The 18,012-nt window shown below is 46.7% G+C and overlaps 1 protein-coding gene across 1 annotated transcript; it reads right to left on the bottom strand.

Moving 5' to 3' along the window:
• Window positions 1–249: 249 nt before the first annotated feature.
• Window positions 250–9,161, bottom strand: LOC114632569 (keratin, type II cytoskeletal 2 oral). Its single transcript, XM_028781106.1, has 9 exons — window positions 8,555–9,161; window positions 7,441–7,661; window positions 5,631–5,691; window positions 5,164–5,259; window positions 4,611–4,775; window positions 4,208–4,333; window positions 3,269–3,489; window positions 1,650–1,684; window positions 250–1,040 (listed from the first exon to the last, which is right to left on the bottom strand). The coding sequence occupies exons 1-9, from the start codon at window positions 9,098–9,100 to the stop codon at window positions 733–735; spliced, it is 1,779 nt and encodes a 592-aa protein (XP_028636939.1). The 5' UTR covers window positions 9,101–9,161; the 3' UTR covers window positions 250–732.
• Between the last annotated feature and the right edge of the window lie 8,851 nt (window positions 9,162–18,012).

An 18,012-nucleotide genomic window follows, 5' to 3' on the forward strand; every position in this document is an offset into this window, starting at 1 on the left:
TGGATTCCTGCTCAGAGGCTAAGAGATGGCGGGATGAGCCTCCTGGAGGTGAGGAGAGTCCACATTTTAACACAATGAGTGTTCTTGGGTAGACCTATCCCAAGAATCCAAGTAGATGCATGGAGATGAAACCACATTAACTCGGTGTTCTTTATACCTACTTCTAGTCTTCTAGAGAACCTAATTTTGCTCTACTCTTGAATCTTATCTGATCCATGAGTCCTTGAATAAAAGGCAAACACCAGTCTGTGAAGCATGCTGCAATTTATTGAGAAAAGGGAGCAAAACTTTTCATAAGCAAAAGACCCAGAGCTCAGGAGGTTTTAAGGGAATAGATGAGTCCGCTGTGAGGAGCTCATCGTGAGGAGAGATCCATGAGAGCCAGCAGTTTGGAAACCTTGACCTTTTCACCTATGAGAGACTGATGGCCGGAATGGACCAGGCTAGACTGGGAAGCTCAGGAAGGTTTAGCCTCTGATGTTGCTGACCACATTTCAGATTCATCAAAGGCTCTTCTCCAGGAACGCCATCATCCCAGACTAGTAGCTGGACCACCCTGACCTAAGAGAAGACTTAAAGATATAGAAGCAAAGAGTTCGGCCCCTTCTCCAAGGAACTTGAGTTAAATCAGGGTTGAACTGTGCACCTGTTAGTGCCAAGAAGATGGGAGAGGACGCCATTGCAGGCTGAGGCAGGGAAAGAGGGAGGGTGGGAATGTTTTGACCCTGAAGATCACTTAGAGCGCTGCTGGCTGGAACTGGTGGTCTGAGAGAAGTGAACACTGCTGCTTCCTCCTCTGCCAGACTTGTAGCTACTGCCTACCGAGGTCTGGCTGCCACCAGAGTTAAAGCCCATTCTTTGGTGGCTCACAGAGACGCTGCCTCCACTGCCAAGCCTGCTCCCGCTGCTGCCCCTGCTGCTGCTGCCCCTGCTGCTGCTGTTGCTGCTGCTTCTGCCACTGCTGTCCCCTCCATAGTTGCTGGCACCGGCCCCTCTGAAGCTTCCGCTGCTGCTTGTGCTGGTAACATTGCTGACCACTGCTACAGGAAGAACAGAAAGTTCAAGAGAAAGGCTTGGGGAGCTGAAGGCTGATTGTCTCATCCCTGCCTTGCTCTGCTGCGTAACTTCTGACACTCGTACACTCTGAGGTATTAGCTTACAAATAACAAACAAACTTGGCTGCCCTAGTCAAGAACAGGAACCAAAGTGTCCACAGAATTTCTGGTTGTCCAACCTAGGACACACCCTACAAGCAGAAGGGTTAGGAGGCTGGATCACAGCTTACATGAAGGGTACAGTCCAGGGCTATAGCTGGAAAGTGGCTGATATCACAGGGATACCTTGAGTGAACTGGGCTAAATGCATGTGCCCGTACACATACATGTAAATGTCAGTCTCCAATTTATTCCCTTAAGGTGGGATGTCCCACAAACCTGAAATTTATCATATTAGCAAGGATGGTTGCTTGGCCTATTCCCAGGATCCAGCCCCTCAATCTCAATACAGGTACAGGCATGATGGCCACACCCAACTTTTAAGTCCATGGTGGAGAATTCAAACTCAGATCCTTATGCTTGCACAACAAGAGATTGTACCCACCGAACCATCTCCACCCCCATGGGAGTCAGGTTCTTGAATGTGTTACTTACAAATGCTCACAGCATTCTGAAACTCTCCAGACAACCTGGAAAGACAGAGGGAAAGAGTTACTTCTCCAGTGCATCAACAGACAAAGGACTGAGGGCTCATAACCTCGGGCACCACATCCTCCCATCTGCCCTCCTAGAGTCAAGCCCCTGAGAAGGGGAAAAGGTTGGTCCAGTGCTGCTCCCATCTCCATGTCCCCAGGAGAAGGGGGCTGCTTACAGTTACGGCTCACTGCACCTTTGACTACCACACTCTATGACCTCCTCTTCCCACCCTTCTCCCTGAAGTTCCATTCCAGGCTAACTGCCACCTCTCGCCAGATTAGCCTCCCTCACCTCTTGCCGGCCCCTTCAATGATCTCCATCTTGTATTCCCTTCCCCTCCCCTTCTTCCCAGCCCTGCCTTTATTTATCCAATTTTCCTCTTCCAGGAAAGCCTTCCCCAGTGAGGCTTTAGGTGACATGGGGCTTAGGGTAGCAGTAGTAGCAGTGATCATGGAGGAAATATGAGATGCTGACCCATGGTGTGTGCTGTGTTTGAAATTTCCCCACTCACAATGCCCATCTCCCTAGGCCTTATGCTTGTTCATGGAGCAGGTGTAGTTAGCAGTCATGGAATGTTCCGAGTACCCCCTAGCCACAGTGCCTGCTGTGCTGACCACTCCTCACATCACATGACTCTCAACTGACTCATCTTGCTCTTTCCCACTGAGACTCAGAAGAAATTCTTTTCTTCCCATGCTTGGTCTCTCCTTCCTTGATCACACTGGGATCTGACTGAGGTCAAAGTCTATGAACGAAGATGCATGAGACAGGGGTCAGTAGAATGACCCTTGTCTCTTGACACTGCCCTCACATGTGGAGTCCCCTCATTAAGCCTTTACACTTCACGCTGTCATTTTTCAGGGGTATGTAAGCGTCAGGCACTTCCCCATACACACTCAGCCCTAGCAATCCGGTTTGAAAAACTTTTCATACCAAATTTCCAATATGGTGGACACTAGCCACATGAAGCTATGAAAAGTAGATTCAACATGTAAAACTCTGATCCTCAGGTACACTACACCCATTTCAAACACACTGGAAGGAGCCAGGTATTGAAGAATAGCCAGTAATCCAGGCATCCAGGAGGCTGAGGCAAAAGGATCCAGAGGTCAAAATCAGCTGGGGCTACATAGTGAGATCCCCACCTCAAAAAAACAACAGAGGGGGATGGGAAGAAGAAAAGAAGGAAGGCTAAAGGGAGGGAGAGAGGAAGGGAGGGAGGGAGGGAGGAAGGACAGAAGGGAGGGCTGGAGAAGCTAACGGCTATTGGATCAGACAGCCTGGCATGTTCTATTTTCATCTTGGAAAGTTCCAAGTGATTGGCCTGGTCTATAACTTTTGTCACAGCCTCAAAGTGCTTTTACTACATTTATGAATATAAGTATGTGATTCGATACTGTGCCCGTGATAAGTTAGATAATTAGACAACATAACTGATGAAAACCAGTATACTCAATCGCTTCCTCTGCTGTTGTCTCTCCAGCTTATCCTCTCCTATTATTATGTAATCCTTTCATTGATATTACAGGTCACTATAAAACTACACTTGGAGAATGCTGGCCCCCAAGGCCCCCCACCTGCACTCCTCTCCCTCCAGCAGCTTCCTGTAGGTGGCGATCTCCACATCCAGGGCCAGCTTGGTGTTCATGAGCTCCTGGTACTCTCGCAGCAGCCGGGCCATGTCCTCCTTGGCCTTCTGCAGAGCAACCTGCAAGTCTTGGAGTTTGGTATCTGCATCCTTGAGGGCCAGCTCACCACGCTGCTCAGCCTCTGCAATGGACGTCTGCAGGTTGGTGTTCTGGGGCAGAGAGTAAAAGATGAAGTTAGTGTAGGTCTACAACACAAACACCGGATGGTTCCCAGGAAGCAATCACTTCACCCGTCACTCCTCCTTCCCTCTCCTCAAGGCACGAGCTCATAAGTCAGGCTGATGTTGCAGTTTGGCTAATTCATCCTGCGGTCCATTAAAACCAGCTCATGACTCATCAAGAAAAGAAACACATCTGATTTCCTAAGCTGGCACAATTAACAGTGGTCTGGTTAGCCTTTGATCTTTTTTGCAAGACTGTTTAAAACAAAAACTCCCTTCCCTGACCATCCCATTCCAGTGATACAAAGAAGCCACTGGGGTTATACCTCATTCAAGTGATACAAAGAAGCCACTGGGGTTATGTAAGATGTTTTTAAGAGAAGGGGGAGGGAGGGGGAGGGGGAGGGGAGAGGCAGAGGGAGAAAGAGAAAGTGGAGGGAGAGAGAGATGCCATAGCATAGTGCAGCTGAGTGCTTAAGGCCAACCCTGCAGTTGTCAGATTAGCTGTGCAGATCAGAATGGGCAGTCCTCTCTCCTAGGTACTGACATTCCAAGCAGCCCAGCTGCAGGAGAAACAGCTGGAAAGCAGAGGCTCCTGGAGGCTCTGACTTCACCAAAGAATAGAGAAAACTCTGTGCAGAGGAGTTCAGCTGCTGCCTCCTCTCTCCCAGGCCCCAAGCCTTCACTCCACGGAGCCAAGCCACACCTGCTTCTTGACATTCTCAATCTCTGCTCGAAGTCTCTGGATCATCCTGTTGAGCTCCATGATCTCGCTCTTGGTGCTCCTCAGGTCATCTCCGTGCCTGCCAGCTGTGATCTGTAATTCCCCAAGCTGACGGGGAGAGACGAAGGATCAGCACAGCCTTGTTTTTTTTTTTTTTTTAAACAAGATTTATTTATCTTATATATATGAGACACACCAGAAGAAGACATCAGATCCCATTACAGATGGTTGTGAGCCACCATGTGGTTGCTGGGAATTGAACTCAGGACCTCTGGAAGAGCAGTCTGTGCTCTTAACCACTGAGCCATCTCTCCAGCCCCAGCACAGCCTTGTAAAGTGTGGATAGATTTTTGATAAGGCTTAGGGATGAATGGAAGGATCCTACCTTGGTCTGGTACAGGGCCTCGACCTCAGCCTTACTCCTTTGGGTAATGTCCTCATACTGGGCCTTGACCTCAGAGATGATGCTGTCCAGGTCCAGGCAGCGGTTGTTGTCCATGGACAGGACCACAGATGTGTCACTGACGTGGCTCTGCATCTGGGACAGCTCCTACAGGAAACATGATCTCAAATGATGCCTGGGGCTTCTCTAGTAGCAGAGATGCCTGAGAAAGGAGCTAAATAATGGGGCAGTAAAAAACTAAGCTTTTATTGCAGGTCAGGCTACAGCCTACAGTGTGCCAGCAAAGGGGCTAAAAGAAAAGGGTAACTACTATGATTTAGTAGCTGACTGTGATCAGGGACTGTGGAGCTCAGGGAGGAGAAGGGCCCAGACCCTGCAGGTGGGAGGAGCAAAGGGAGCATTTCCCCCCCCCCCAAGTGGAGCAGAGCTGAGTTGGGAGCCCCGTGACTGGCTTTGTGAGCATGCTGTCTGTTCCCTAACACCATGCTTATGAAGTTGCTGGCGGGAAGTCTCTAGCAGCAAACTAAAGAGTCACCATGTCATAGAGAGTCCTCAGAAAGTTGATTTCATCTGTCAGACTGTCCACATTAGCCTGCAGCTCCACCTTGTTCATGTAAGCTCCGTCCACATCCTGAAAGAAGGAAACCAGAGAATGACCCCTGCTCCCTCATACCCAAGCCTCTCTCTGAGCCCTCCTCTCTCTCGCTTGCCCCTCCCCTGGCCCTTCAAAATGTAACTTCTCAACTTACCTTTTAAAGAGAACAGAAACAAAGTAGGGTATAGTGTAGGCTTTAGAATTTTTGATTAAGGCTACATATAAATATTCATTAGTTCACATTACTAACTAGCTTGCTAGCTACAGTAGGGTTTAAAGATGAACCGCTTCCTTCAAACCTTTCCTAAGAATGTAAGAAAATAAGTAACCCCGGTCTGTCTGCAGCAGTACTCTGCTCCCTCTGTGGGAGGCAAAGGATTCCTGGGTCTACCCCATCACTTGCTCACCTTCTTCAGCCCTACGAACTCATTCTCTGCAGCCGTGCGTCTGTTGATCTCCTCTTCATACCTGAACAGATGGAGCCACAGGTTGAGACAGTGACATTTCAGAAATAGAGAGATGGCTCAGCAGTTTAACATACTGGCTGCTCTTCCTGGAGTCCTAGAGTCAATTTCCAGCACCCATGTGACAGCTCAAAACTGGCTATAATTGTAGATTCATAAGATCCGATGCCCTCTTCTGGTGTGCAGACGTCAACGAAGACAAAACACCCATATATAAAATACAGATGTGGAAAAGATGAGGGTCCCACATCCTCCTGCAGAATCTCTGCCCAGAGGCAGGACACCTGTTCCATGGGCATGTGACCATGCAGTCACACAGAGCCCATAGTGTCCTCACTCTGGGGTCAATGCTCTCCTATCATGATCTTGAAGTTCTTCAAAAATGTTTAACAAGAATACTACACAATTGTTTTTTTTCCAAGACCTAAAAAAAAAAATCACATCCTGCCTGGAGATGTCTGAGAGCCCAGGGGCTGCCGCTCTCTTCTCCAAAGTTTGATGAGGGCCTAAAGTGTATACACCTGGGGCTGAATCAAAAGTCTGCTTTCTTGCCTGAGCTCTTTGACCAACTTCAAAGAGTCAATGTACTCACAGGAGAATGAAGAAGCAGGTGTCCATTCCCACCTGGTATTTCTATTTCAGTTTTCCTTCACTACAGCAGAATTGTAGAGGAATTCAGGATAAGAATGGAACTCAAGCCTTCTGACTGTATCACAGCTATGAAATTCTTCTCTGTTAAAAATGTGCCACCAAGCCTGATGAGCTGAGTTAGGTCCTTGAGATTCACACAGTGGAAGGAGAGAGTTCTCAAAAGTTGCCTCCTGGACTGGCCATGGTGGCACACACTTTTAATCCTAGCACTCAGGAACAGGTGGATCTCTATGAGTTTGAGCACAGCCTGCCCTATATAGTGAGAGTGTCAGGACAGCCAGAGCTACATAGTGAGACCCTATCTTGGGGATCAGGGGGAGAAAAGTTGCCCCCTGTCTTCTGCACACCAAATTGTGGCACATGTGCCCCTGCCCTTACCACACAGACAGACAGACAGACAGACAGACAGACAGACAGACTGATATGTAGGAAAAGCTCAGGTGTCCTGCCATGGTTTCACTTACACAAACTGGAAAGCAAACTCTATTCTAGCTCTTGAATTCCCATAGCTCTCCCTGGAGCCTGTCACCAAGCAGGTGACACCTACTTATACAGCAGTGGAAGGAAGAACTCCCAGGAGCAGGTTACCCCTCTAAGTGGGTCCTGACTCCTGGGGGTGTCTGGTGCTCCCTCCCACCTCAGGAAGCCCTGTTCACTTCTCATAGATCTCAGGTGTGAACTCAAACTTGGAACCTTAAGAAGTGGGGAGAGCAAAGCTGCGGAATCAAGAGGCCAGGCACGCTGAATGGATTTGCACAACATAGCCCTGGACCAGGGCCCAGGAAGTGTTCAGACCCAGCCCTGACCCAAACCCACTGCTTCAATGTAGCAGCAACTGGAACACAGGGTGTGCCCCTTTTGATCACCTTCCTAGGTGATTCCTATAGAGTTCTCAGGAAACCCTCTTGTTCATCTGGGCTGATGTAGGAGGGGAACCTACTAGAGACTGAAAAATATGTAAGGATCAGTCTCACAAGCGTAAGTTCCCACTTGCCTAGCTTCTGCTTGGCCAGACTTCACTCAATAAACCTATCGGGGAAATATTAACTAAAGCTCTGTTTGAAAATTCAAATGAGGAAAGTCACCTCATTAGAACCCTTACTTCTTTTTGAAGTCTTCTACCAGGTCTTGCATGCTCTTCAGTTCTCCCTCCAGGCTCCCCTTCGCCCCCAGAAGTGAATCTAACTGCTTCCTCAAGCAGCTGATATAAGATTCAAAGAAAGGTTCCAGGTTCTGGGGGCCTGAGCCAGAGCGTGTGGTCTGCTGCTGCAGAAGCTCCCACTTGGTCTCCAGGACCTTGTTCTGCTGCTCCAGGAAGCGCACCTGCGTCAAGAGAGGAAGGCTATGGCTTTTCACTTGGGCACGTGGCAAAGGGTAGAGAGGTAGGGAGCAGACCCAGTTCTTCAGTCCTCGGTGACCTCTGTGCTTCAGACTTTGGAGAAGATGTGGATTAGAAAATGGAGAGCTGGAGTGTGTGGGGTACTTTGTATCCCTCCTGTTTTCTCTATTCCATGTCCCTTACAACCACCTGGACAGCATAACAAAAGTGAGATGCATACAGGGTGGCAAAGTCAAGAGCCAAACCCAGGACTGCCTATGTCTGTTGGGATCCTTCAAAATAAAGCCAGAGTGGGTCAGCGTGACTAAAATGACTTTTTACATAGAAGCTTCTTTCGCCTCCGTGAAGGTAGTAAAAATAGCTAGCGAATCCTCAGAGACTCATCTTGCAGCTGACCAAGGTTCACCCCAAATCCTGGGCTCATCTCTGCCTTGGGCCCAGCATGGCTTGCTCTGCCTCATCATGGACAGTTCGACTTACCACTAGCAGAGGCATAATATCACTGGCTGGGTAAGGTGCTGCTGAAGATACAGAGGAGCCATCCCAGATTTGTGCAAGATTACTTAGTTGCTAGCTAAAAGTATCGAGTAACTACTTGTCAAAGAGAAAGTAAGCTATTCTGGGTTTATGGCTAAATTCTTCAGAACTAAAGCAGACTTAGGCCCCTCATCTCTCAGCACTACAGGGAAATTAAGACCTGAATCCTTTCCTCCTTCCACAGCTGGAATGACAGGGCAGAAAGAACAAGAAAGGTGTTCTCAATATCCTGGAAACAGAATATCACAGGACAGGCAAAAGGCCAGTCATCCTCCTGGCAACTTCATATACCAACCCTAGGAGCCCAAATACCCACAATGCCTCTAGGCCTTGCACTTACCTTGTCGATGAAGGAAGCAAACTTGTTGTTGAGGGTCTTGATCTGTTCACGCTCCTGGGCCTTCACTTGCCCAATCTGGGGGTCAATCTCCACATTGAGGGGCTGCAGGAGGCTCTGGTTGATGGTCACTTCCTGGATTCCCCCAGGGCAACCACCAGGGCCAAAGCCACCAGGTCTACCAAAGCCACCAGTTCCCCCAAATCCAGAAGCTCCTCCAAAGCCACCTCCCATTCCTCTGCTACCACCAAAGCTACCTCCATAGCTACTTCCAAAACCACTGCCACAGCTGCCACGCCCTCCACTGAAACCACCAGTCCGGGAGCCACCAGCTGCCACACTGATAGAGATACTCTTGCTGCCACCCAGGTTGTAGAGGCTGTGACTGCCAAAGCTACCTGCTCCGCTCCGGAACCCACAAGCACCTCCACTGGCTGCCCCAGAGCGAGCCACACAGCTGCTCCTGCTGCTGCCAGATACCACAGCTGAGTGGCGAGAGAAGCCCTGGCTCCCACAGCTGAAGGATTTCTTGCAGGCTTGTCTGCTCATAGTGAAGAGTGTGGCAGTGGGCTAGCACTAACTTAGCAGAGCAAAGGGCTGAGAAGAGGATGGGGATTACAGGGGAAGCTGGCCTTTATATTCCAGGCTGCTTGACTTGGCAGGAGAGGTAAGCAATTACCTGAGAGTCATCTCGGGTTTGGTTTGCCTCACAGGCAACAAGTTACTTCTTGGTTCTTAGCACACCTCAAAGATAATCCTCTGGGCCAAAATGGCTTTGCTTTCTTAGCTTAATCACCCAAACTTGCCTCAGTTGACAGAAGGCAGAGCCCTCTCCTCCCTCCCAACATGTGATTTCCTCAAGAATTTTTCAGAGTTAAGCAGAACCCATTACAGCAAGATGAGCTGGCTCTAGACCCTAAGGGATTAGGGACCCTTGATCTCCATGACAAGGGCCATTAGGACTGATCAGTGTCTTCCAGGGAACTGAATCCCAGGCCTAAATTCATTGAACAATTTGTTATAAGCCAGGTCCTGTGGCACTCCCATAGTGCCCAAGCTGTTTCTCTCATTGCTAGACACTGACTCCTCATGGCATGTCGCCTGTGCCCTGTGTTTCAGAGAGCGCTTAGAGAGGAGCTGACCGTGAAAACTGCAGTGACATGGGGTCCAGTCTGCTACCTCTGTAGTCAGAGGCTTCCATCTAAGCAGACCCAGAGTTTAAGGGGAGAAACTAAAGTTGAGCCAGTGTCTAGTCCCTGGGGAGTGGAAGCCACGATTTGGAGCCAAGAAGTGTGAGGCTGGGGAGAGGGAAGGCCTCAGAGTAGGCCTTCCCCCATCAACCTAATACCAGGTGTTTCCTAGATCCAGAAGTATGACAGAACAGAATACAGAGCTCCCCTGGATAGTAGAGTCAGTTCAACAACCTCACTCCTCCTGGGATAAGAACTATTTGTACACTGTAGTGACAATTTGGGTGGTTTGGTTTTTTTAAAAAACACAGAAATAGTATAAAAATGTGTTCTCGTCTTAATCCCAGGTGCAGGATATGGGACTGCTTCAGATTGTCCACAAGAGGTGACTATGATTCTCCTCATGCTCTAGCAGGGGTGTGATTTTGCCATCAGCAGATAATTTCTGCGACTGTGTGATGTTGAAAATTCTCAGAGGGTATGTAAATGCTAGGGCCCCAAGAGGTAGACTGTTGATTGCTGTGGGTAGGTTGGTGGTTAGTTGCTGTTGATTGCTGTTGTTCTCAGTTTGTTAAGTAGTTGTGCACAAAGAAACAAGAAGAAAACGAAATTAGATACCCTAATGGCAAAAATCAAATTTGCCCCAAGGAACTTGATGCCCCTAATCAGTTGGAAGTAGTCTAAGGATAACATTGCCCCCTTTCCCCTCTATCCTTTTTTCTCTCCTATCTAGTATTAGGAGCTTGAAAGCATAGAAGGGTAGAGAAAGTTAGACAAAAGAACTCACAAAGTAGCAAAAGACCTGCTATAGTACACCTTAGTTGCAACAAAGATCCAGGAATTAGGATCTCCTTCTCACTCTGCTGTCTAGTCTAGCCAGTATCCCCTTTTGTTCCCATGCCAGCACCCCTCTAGGCTCTGCGCTTCTCTGTGGAAAGGCTCGGCCACAGCCATTCTGGCTCTCCAGCTCCTAGCACACCAGGGTAACACACCACAAAAGTGTCAACTGACTCTCAACTTGAGGTCTAAGATCACATATACCTAGACCTATCCCTACACTAGTCTTTGGATAAAAATATGCGGGAAAGTTTGGGGGTCTGTCCCTATACCAAGCACCCCTGGGAATCCTTTGGATCCAGTTCATTTAGGAGGCTTTTATCTGGGCTGGAATGTCTTGAACCTTCTCTACTTGCAGGTTGTTCTGTACTGGAGACATTTTTACATGACCCAAGATATAAAGGTAGATACACAAATCAAACCTTTACTGATAAATCTTGAAGAAACTTATTTTTTAAATGATCGTTTAGTATACATATAGTTTTATCATGTGTTAAAGATAGAAGAAAATTTGCATGTTAATTAGATAGACATGTTTTTATATATGTATGAGTAGATGCATACATTATATATTTATATATAATCATAAATATCTTAGTTAAGCATTTGACTTGGCAGGGCACAGAGCATCTTCAACATTTTTCAGAATTAAATGGCATTTTGATTTTTATAATAATCAATGCTGAGACCACCTCTTCACACAAATACACAATACAAAATGGAAGAAGTATATTTAGAACCATTTCAGAAATCATTGGCAATTCTGCCCTCATCTCAAGCCAAACGCCAATGAACATACTTAATGAAGCTCAATTCGGCAACTCTAACATGAGTTCTTAAAATCAAACATTTTGACGTAACACAACCTAAAGATAAACTCAACTGATACATGCATGCTGAGGAACAGCAGTGAGGAAATATTTAAAGTGTTTGTTTTCCATAATTCAACAGTCATGTTTCTATAAAGGCAGAAAACCTTGTGTATAGAGTAAAACACTGCAAACTGTGATGTACAAGAGCCTTGAGTCTGAACCAAAGGGCTTTGGGCTGCATCCTTCGGTGTTGTGTGGTGTGAAGGCATTCACAGTACAACATACTCTTGATATGTTCAGAAGCAAGACTGCAGTGAAGGCCACCATCCAGCACAGGGGACACTGCCAGAAATAGACTCATTTAAGGTTTTGGTTTTAGCTAATTATTTTTTTGTCATTGTGCTTTCAGAAACCTTTTATTGCCAAGTTTTTCATGACCCCCATATTCAGCCATTGAACCACATGTGGGGTGGCAATCTCCAGCTTAAAAAATCTAAACTCAGATCTAGTTCCATCTGGCCCAGGGGTAGGGGGATAGAGGACCCTTGGTGGCAAAACAGACACATAGATGAATAGTTTTTCTAACTTCCAGGAGCCCTGCTGTTTCCCCACACACAAGCCAGCTCACCTTCACACCCAACCACTACACACATGGTACAGCCAGGCTTTCCAGGTGTTAGCCCCACACAAGACTTACAAGGCATGACGCAGAAGGAAAGTCAGACTCCAGACTCACCATAAAAGAGCTATCTGGACTGTCTGAAGGATGATCGGAAGACAGAAGGACAGAAGTCAAGGACGCTGCAAACAATCCTCACTCCTGTGTTCCACGAAGCTCACATGTGGCCATCTGCCTGGATGGGTCCTAGTTCGGCTTCTTGTTGATTCCTTAATCTAAGGAAATTTACTTAGTGTCCAGTTCTGTCTACTATAAAATGAGGCTAATAATGGCAGCTACTTCACAGGGCCACTGTGAGCATTAAACGAGTCAAATATAAACTGTTCGATGTAGAGGCCAGCAAGGTGGCTCAGCAAATAAAGGAGATTGCTACCAAGCTCAAAGATCTGAATTCAAGCCCTGGGAGAACCAGCTTCTGTCATCCTCACATGCCTGCATGTATACAAACCTTAAATGAGTAAATGAAATAATTTTTAAATGTTGTGTGTAGAGCTGGATACATAATAAACAGTATAGGATTAGCTACTATAAGTATCCTCCAGGGACATGAAAGGAATTTGTTATATTCTGCCCTGGCTGTTAAGATAACTTTGTGCTCTGACTTATCTCATCAAAGGGCAAGAACAGGAAAGAAAACCAAGAATGATCAGAAAGCCAGCTAGAATGCAGGAGACCTACACCAGATGCAGCTGGCCTGGGTAACCCTGGACAGCAATTCAACACCAGAAGTCTGTTCTGATCTGTCGAACACATGTCTGCCTCACTGATCTGTGGTGAGTCCCACAGCATGTAACAAAACTAAAACTCCTTTGGTCCTGATAAAATGCCTCCCAAGCAGTCTGACAGAAACAGAAAGCCTGTCTGATATCACTGAATTTAGAAGACCAGAGTTCAAATCCTGTCTCTACCTCTAACCTTGTAATGACCTTGGACAGGGTACTTAACATTTCTTTCCTTATTTATAAAAGAAACACCACAATTGTGGAATTTTTCTGTCATTTATAAAGCATACTTTCCAGTAACAAATATTCGGGTTTAGCGGGTGGGACCTGGGAACAGAACCTAGGGTATTGCAGATACATGTCAGAAAACTGAACCACTAAGGGGTCAGTGAGAATCTTAAGACAGTGTCTCATCAGATTACCCAAGTGACTGTGTGTGTAGGCATAATGTTTTTGTATGCTGTCTAAAGTCTACCCTTGTGTTACTCAAATGCTGATTTCTCTGCCCTCATATCTTGTTTCAATTGGCATTGTAATGCTTACACCAGGAATCTCCTGTCTCAGGTTTGTGTAAACAATTCCTAGCATTTATTCTCTGCATTGTCAATAAATGCTGATCACTCAATGGTTGGGAAGAATAAAGAATAAATAGGGCTGGATGTCTGTCAATTAGAGAAAAGAGAGGAGAAAGGGAGATTCAGATCAGCAAGGAAGATAGAGGATTTGGAGCCACAAGGAAGGGGTCCAGAGGGAGATCATTGACACACACACAAAGAGCCAGACCGATAATAATTCCAAATATCATGGGATGGGGGATGCTCTCAAACACAGATTCCAAATATATATATAAATACCTTGGTCATATAGCTAAACTCTTCAATGGCTAGAAACATAGCTTACGATAATCCATTTATTTTAACCCACATTCTGTCACATGGCTGGTTATCTGTGCTCAGGTACCATGCCTCTGTCACTTCACATCTTCGTGGTGACTCTTCCCTCACTTGGATGTATCCCAGAATTCTTTCTGCCTCCCAATGTCCCACCTTTTATTCCCTGCCTAAGCCATAGACCATAGACTTTTAAGTTGACAGGTGATGCATCCATACAATACACAAGATATTCTCTCTACAACTGTGAACTCACTCTATAGCCCAGGCTGCCTTGAAGTTGCCAGCCTCTTGCCTCAGCCTCCTGGGTAGATTCGCCTTACAAGTCTACACCTGCACCTGTCACCCACAGAAACATAAGGGGACTGTGTGATTCCTCTTTGAGACATTTACTTCACCTACCCACTGGATGCCAACCTCTACCCCTCCAGTGAGGTTTTTCTTCACACTGAAAGTAGAATATCCAATGTCCTCCCCCTCCTGGGGATCCAGCACAGAAGGAATGAGTGTGAGCCCCTTAAATGCGACCATTGTAGCCACCAGGATTCGTGCCAAAGGAGTGATGGAGAAAGACAAAGGGCAGATCACAGGAGCCTGTGGTGAACTGGGATCTCCCGATACGTGCTTCTCGAGCCTGCCAGTGCATCATCGCCTTGCCCGACGAGCTAGGATTGTTTTTCCAATCGCTGAGTGGAGTTGCCAAGACTATCCCGATTGCCACGCTTGACACTGGTTTCCTTATTTGCTGTGGGATCTGGTGGGGGAGTGTCTGAATGGCTTCACTACTGCCGGCAGCCTGAGTTCTAATCCCTCACATGCCAAAATCTTCCGTAAGATGATTATAATGGAGCTGTGCACACTGGAGTCTTACTCCCCACCCATAAAACAGGGGCAAATTATTCCTGAGTAGTTGTTGGTTTTAACCAAATAGTTCTCTGGTATTCCCCTGCCATGAGGAGGCTTAAGAGGTGTCAGGATAATTGAGGGTGGAGGAATAAGAAGGTAGTTATTACCTCTAGGTCAAGGTGAGCAGGCAGACCTCTCCACCCAGGGCCTGCTGAAAAGGGATTGTGGAGGACAGTGTTATCCTTACATGTTAGAGCCGTGGGTCCATTTCAGAAGAGGAGGAGATGAAAAAGGGTGGGGGTTAGGAAGAGGAGGGAGGGGTGGAACTGTTGCTCTGAGAATAATACCTCTGAATTAAAATTAGCAATTTTTCTTCCTTGATACTTTGTTGAAATAAAAATGTATCACTTCTCAAATTACTTAACCAACCACTAGTAAAAAAGTATCTAGTGAAAACCTATGCCAATGCAGAGCAAGCTCACGGGAGCTTTGTGGCTAGAACTTTAAGAAGCACAGGCCCAACCACAGTTAATCCCTTGTTACTAAGCCTCAGCTGGTAACACTTATAATTTCTATTAGTTAAGGCTTCATACTGGAACTCACCCCAAATCTTTTGTCTGATTCTTGGATCTCTCCCAGGGCTTATCTAGGACAGAACTGATTCCCTAAGATGGACTTTGTCAAGACGGTCTATGATCAAACAAATTTGAGGAATGAAAATTCTGTAGCTCCTTGGAATTATAAAAACGCCCATGAACCCATCCACCTATTAAACCATCCTTAGAGTTTCATCAGGAAACAAACCTTTGACCTTTATTTAATCAGAGCTCTTCAATCAATCTCTGGTCACGGGTCACATTAGCATGGTATTCAGTGTACTTGGGAAACACCAGTCAGCCACTCATCCAAGATGGTTCAGTCTGGCAGACCTGTGCCAGACAAGGGGACGAAGACAGTGACACTGGGTCCCAGGAGAGAAGGGCTTGCTTCAAGAACAGGAAGGACACTTACAGTCAGTCACCAAGGGTTGGCTGTAGGAAACGGGCAGAAAGACTCTGGAGCATGGAAAATGGATGTGGTCTCTGAGAACCAGCTCCTGTTCTTGTTCACCTCTCTCCAGCTATACATCTTGTTGGGCTAAAGCCACAGCAGGCTGGGTTTCCTGAACTCAGCTAGCTGCTTCTCCTCCATCTCTTCACTCCTCAAAGCAATGAGAAACGTAGAAATCATATGAGTAGAGAGGTCTAGGTTACAGTCTCAGCCTTTCTAGTCTCTGACTGTGCAGCATATGGGAAGTTGCTTTGCCTCCTGGACTTCAATTTTCCATCTACAAAACTGGAGTTGACACAGCATTCTCATAGATTACAGGGGAACTCTCAAAGGCAAAAGCAGAAAACCTTTACACAGGATGGGTGCTCAAAACATGGCAGGCCTATGTGACCGTGATCTCAGTAGGAAGGTCTTCTAGAAATTGTCAGTACTTGGGCCAAAGAGGAAGGAAGGGTTCTAAGAGCAGCCCAGCTTAAGGTCAAGGAAACACTGAAATCTGTGAGCTGGACATGGTGGAATGTGCCTGTAAACCCAGTACTGGGAAGACAGAGACAGGAAAGTCAGAGGTTCAAAGTCAGCCTAGGTTACAGCATGCTCTGGGAAAGGCTGGAGCTACGCTGCAATGCCTAGATACCTAGATACCTGTCTTAAGGAGAGACACAGATAGAAGGACAGACAGACAGACAGACAGACAGACAGACAGACAGAATGATAATTTTCACAATAAGTTGCAAGGAACCATAGTGTCTTTAGTGGAAGGGACATTGTTCCATGTCTAGCCAACTTGGCTTCCCATCACAGGTCTCCAGAGTAATCCATTGACCAATGGAGGTTTATTGAGCACTGCACACTTCCCAGAGATAAAAAGATGAAGTTTTAGTAAAAAGTAATTTTCCTTTTCAAATATGTCAACACTTGGAGCTGGAGCTGGAGGTGTAACTTGTATGTAGAAGCATGCCTGAGTGGAATCCCAGCACTGCCTAAAACCAGTTATGACAGACGCCACACTCCCATGAGCCCAGGGCTGGGGAGGGGGGTAGAGAGGTAGGAAACTCAGAGTTCTAGTCATCCTCAGATACATGATTTCCAGACCAGTCTAGGCTACATGAGACTGTCCCAAAAGGAAAAAAAATCATTATCCCTATTATATATCTGTGGAAAGAGTATATAAACAGTGGCTGGAGATGTGGCTCCGTAGTTAAGAGCACTTGTTGCCTTTGCAGAGGACCCAAGTTCAGTTCCCAGCCCCCATGTGATGACTACAACCATCTCTGACTCCATTTCAGGGGATCCAATGCCCTCATTGGGCACCCAAGAGCTCTGAACACATGTGGGGTGCACTTATGTGTATGCATGGGAAAAACTCATACACAAAATAAAAATAAAATCATCTTTAAATAATATAAACTTGGCTAGCATGGATCGAGTGCCTGCCGTGTACAAATTGTTGCCTAGGGTAATTTTACAGAATCATTTCTACTCATCATAAAACTCTTCGAGGTCAGAATTTCAATCTCATCTTAGAAAAAGACAGGAGGCTAATTAGGTTGCTCAAACCAATTAGCTCCCTAACCCAAGAGTCTATTATCCAGTTCCAAGGCCAGAGGTAAACTAACAGAGCCTTTTATGTCTACACGGACTTCGGCAAGTCCAAATATATCATCTGTGTGAAAAGTCCACTTTGGCATCTGAAGAATGCACCCATAGAACGTGATGGCTGGATTTGTCTTGAAGAGTCAACCTGTGTTCATGAAAATGGTTTTAAACCTCGTGGATGCCTCTGTGGTAACACAGAAAACCATCCGTCATTGTCAAGGTACACACACATACACACACAAGTGCGCTCGCATGAATTAATCTCTCCTGTGAAGGTGCCTACCTCACCTTCAACAGATGAACCCCAGGTTTGATTTATGGCTCCTCAGTGCGTGTTAGCCCCACATTCCAGGGTTACAGAACACATCAGGTGACCCTCTAAGAATTCAGCCAGCCTGTTTATCAGCATAGCGCAGTGGTTATAAGGGTAGGATTTAAGGCCCACGTCTGCAACTTCCCGTCAGGCTCCATCTCCCTAAGTATCAATAATTACCGCTTGCCTCCTGTAGCATCTATAAGGATTAAGTGAGTGATAGGCAAAAGCAATGTCCAGTGTGTTGTTTACACCCCCACAAAGGTCAGTCGCTGCACTGGTGAGGTCCAGCAGTGTACCAGCCTGTGAGGAACATGGGGTGAGTCGAATCCCTTCTAGCGCCCTCTGTTAGCATTTTGTCTAAGCTCCGCCCCACGGTTACCTGGCAACAGCCAGGTGTATCTGACTCACTATAAAAGGGGCTGTTTGTCCCCTCCGCTCTCTCTTACTCTTGCCTTCTTGCTCCTGCTCTGTCCTCTCGCCCCTTCCCCCCTTCCTACTTCGCTCTCCCCTCTTCTCCCCCCCC

Source organism: Grammomys surdaster, unplaced genomic scaffold (assembly GCF_004785775.1).
Source record: "Grammomys surdaster isolate TR1022 unplaced genomic scaffold, NIH_TR_1.0 374, whole genome shotgun sequence".
In the NCBI taxonomy this organism is placed as follows: Eukaryota; Metazoa; Chordata; class Mammalia; order Rodentia; family Muridae; genus Grammomys; species Grammomys surdaster.

What these genes read in the sequence shown, in the direction of transcription:
- LOC114632569 (XM_028781106.1), bottom strand. Translation starts at nt 9,100, where the DNA reads ATGAGCAGACAAGCCTGCAAGAAATCCTTCAGCTGTGGGAGCCAGGGC. An exon ending in GTAGAAGACTTCAAAAAGAA is followed by an intron (nt 5,692 to 7,440) that starts GTAAGGGTTCTA and finishes CCATCTGTTCAG; the next exon opens with GTATGAAGAGGAGATCAACA. An exon ending in AGGCCCTGTACCAGACCAAG is followed by an intron (nt 4,334 to 4,610) that starts GTAGGATCCTTC and finishes TCTCCCCGTCAG; the next exon opens with CTTGGGGAATTACAGATCAC.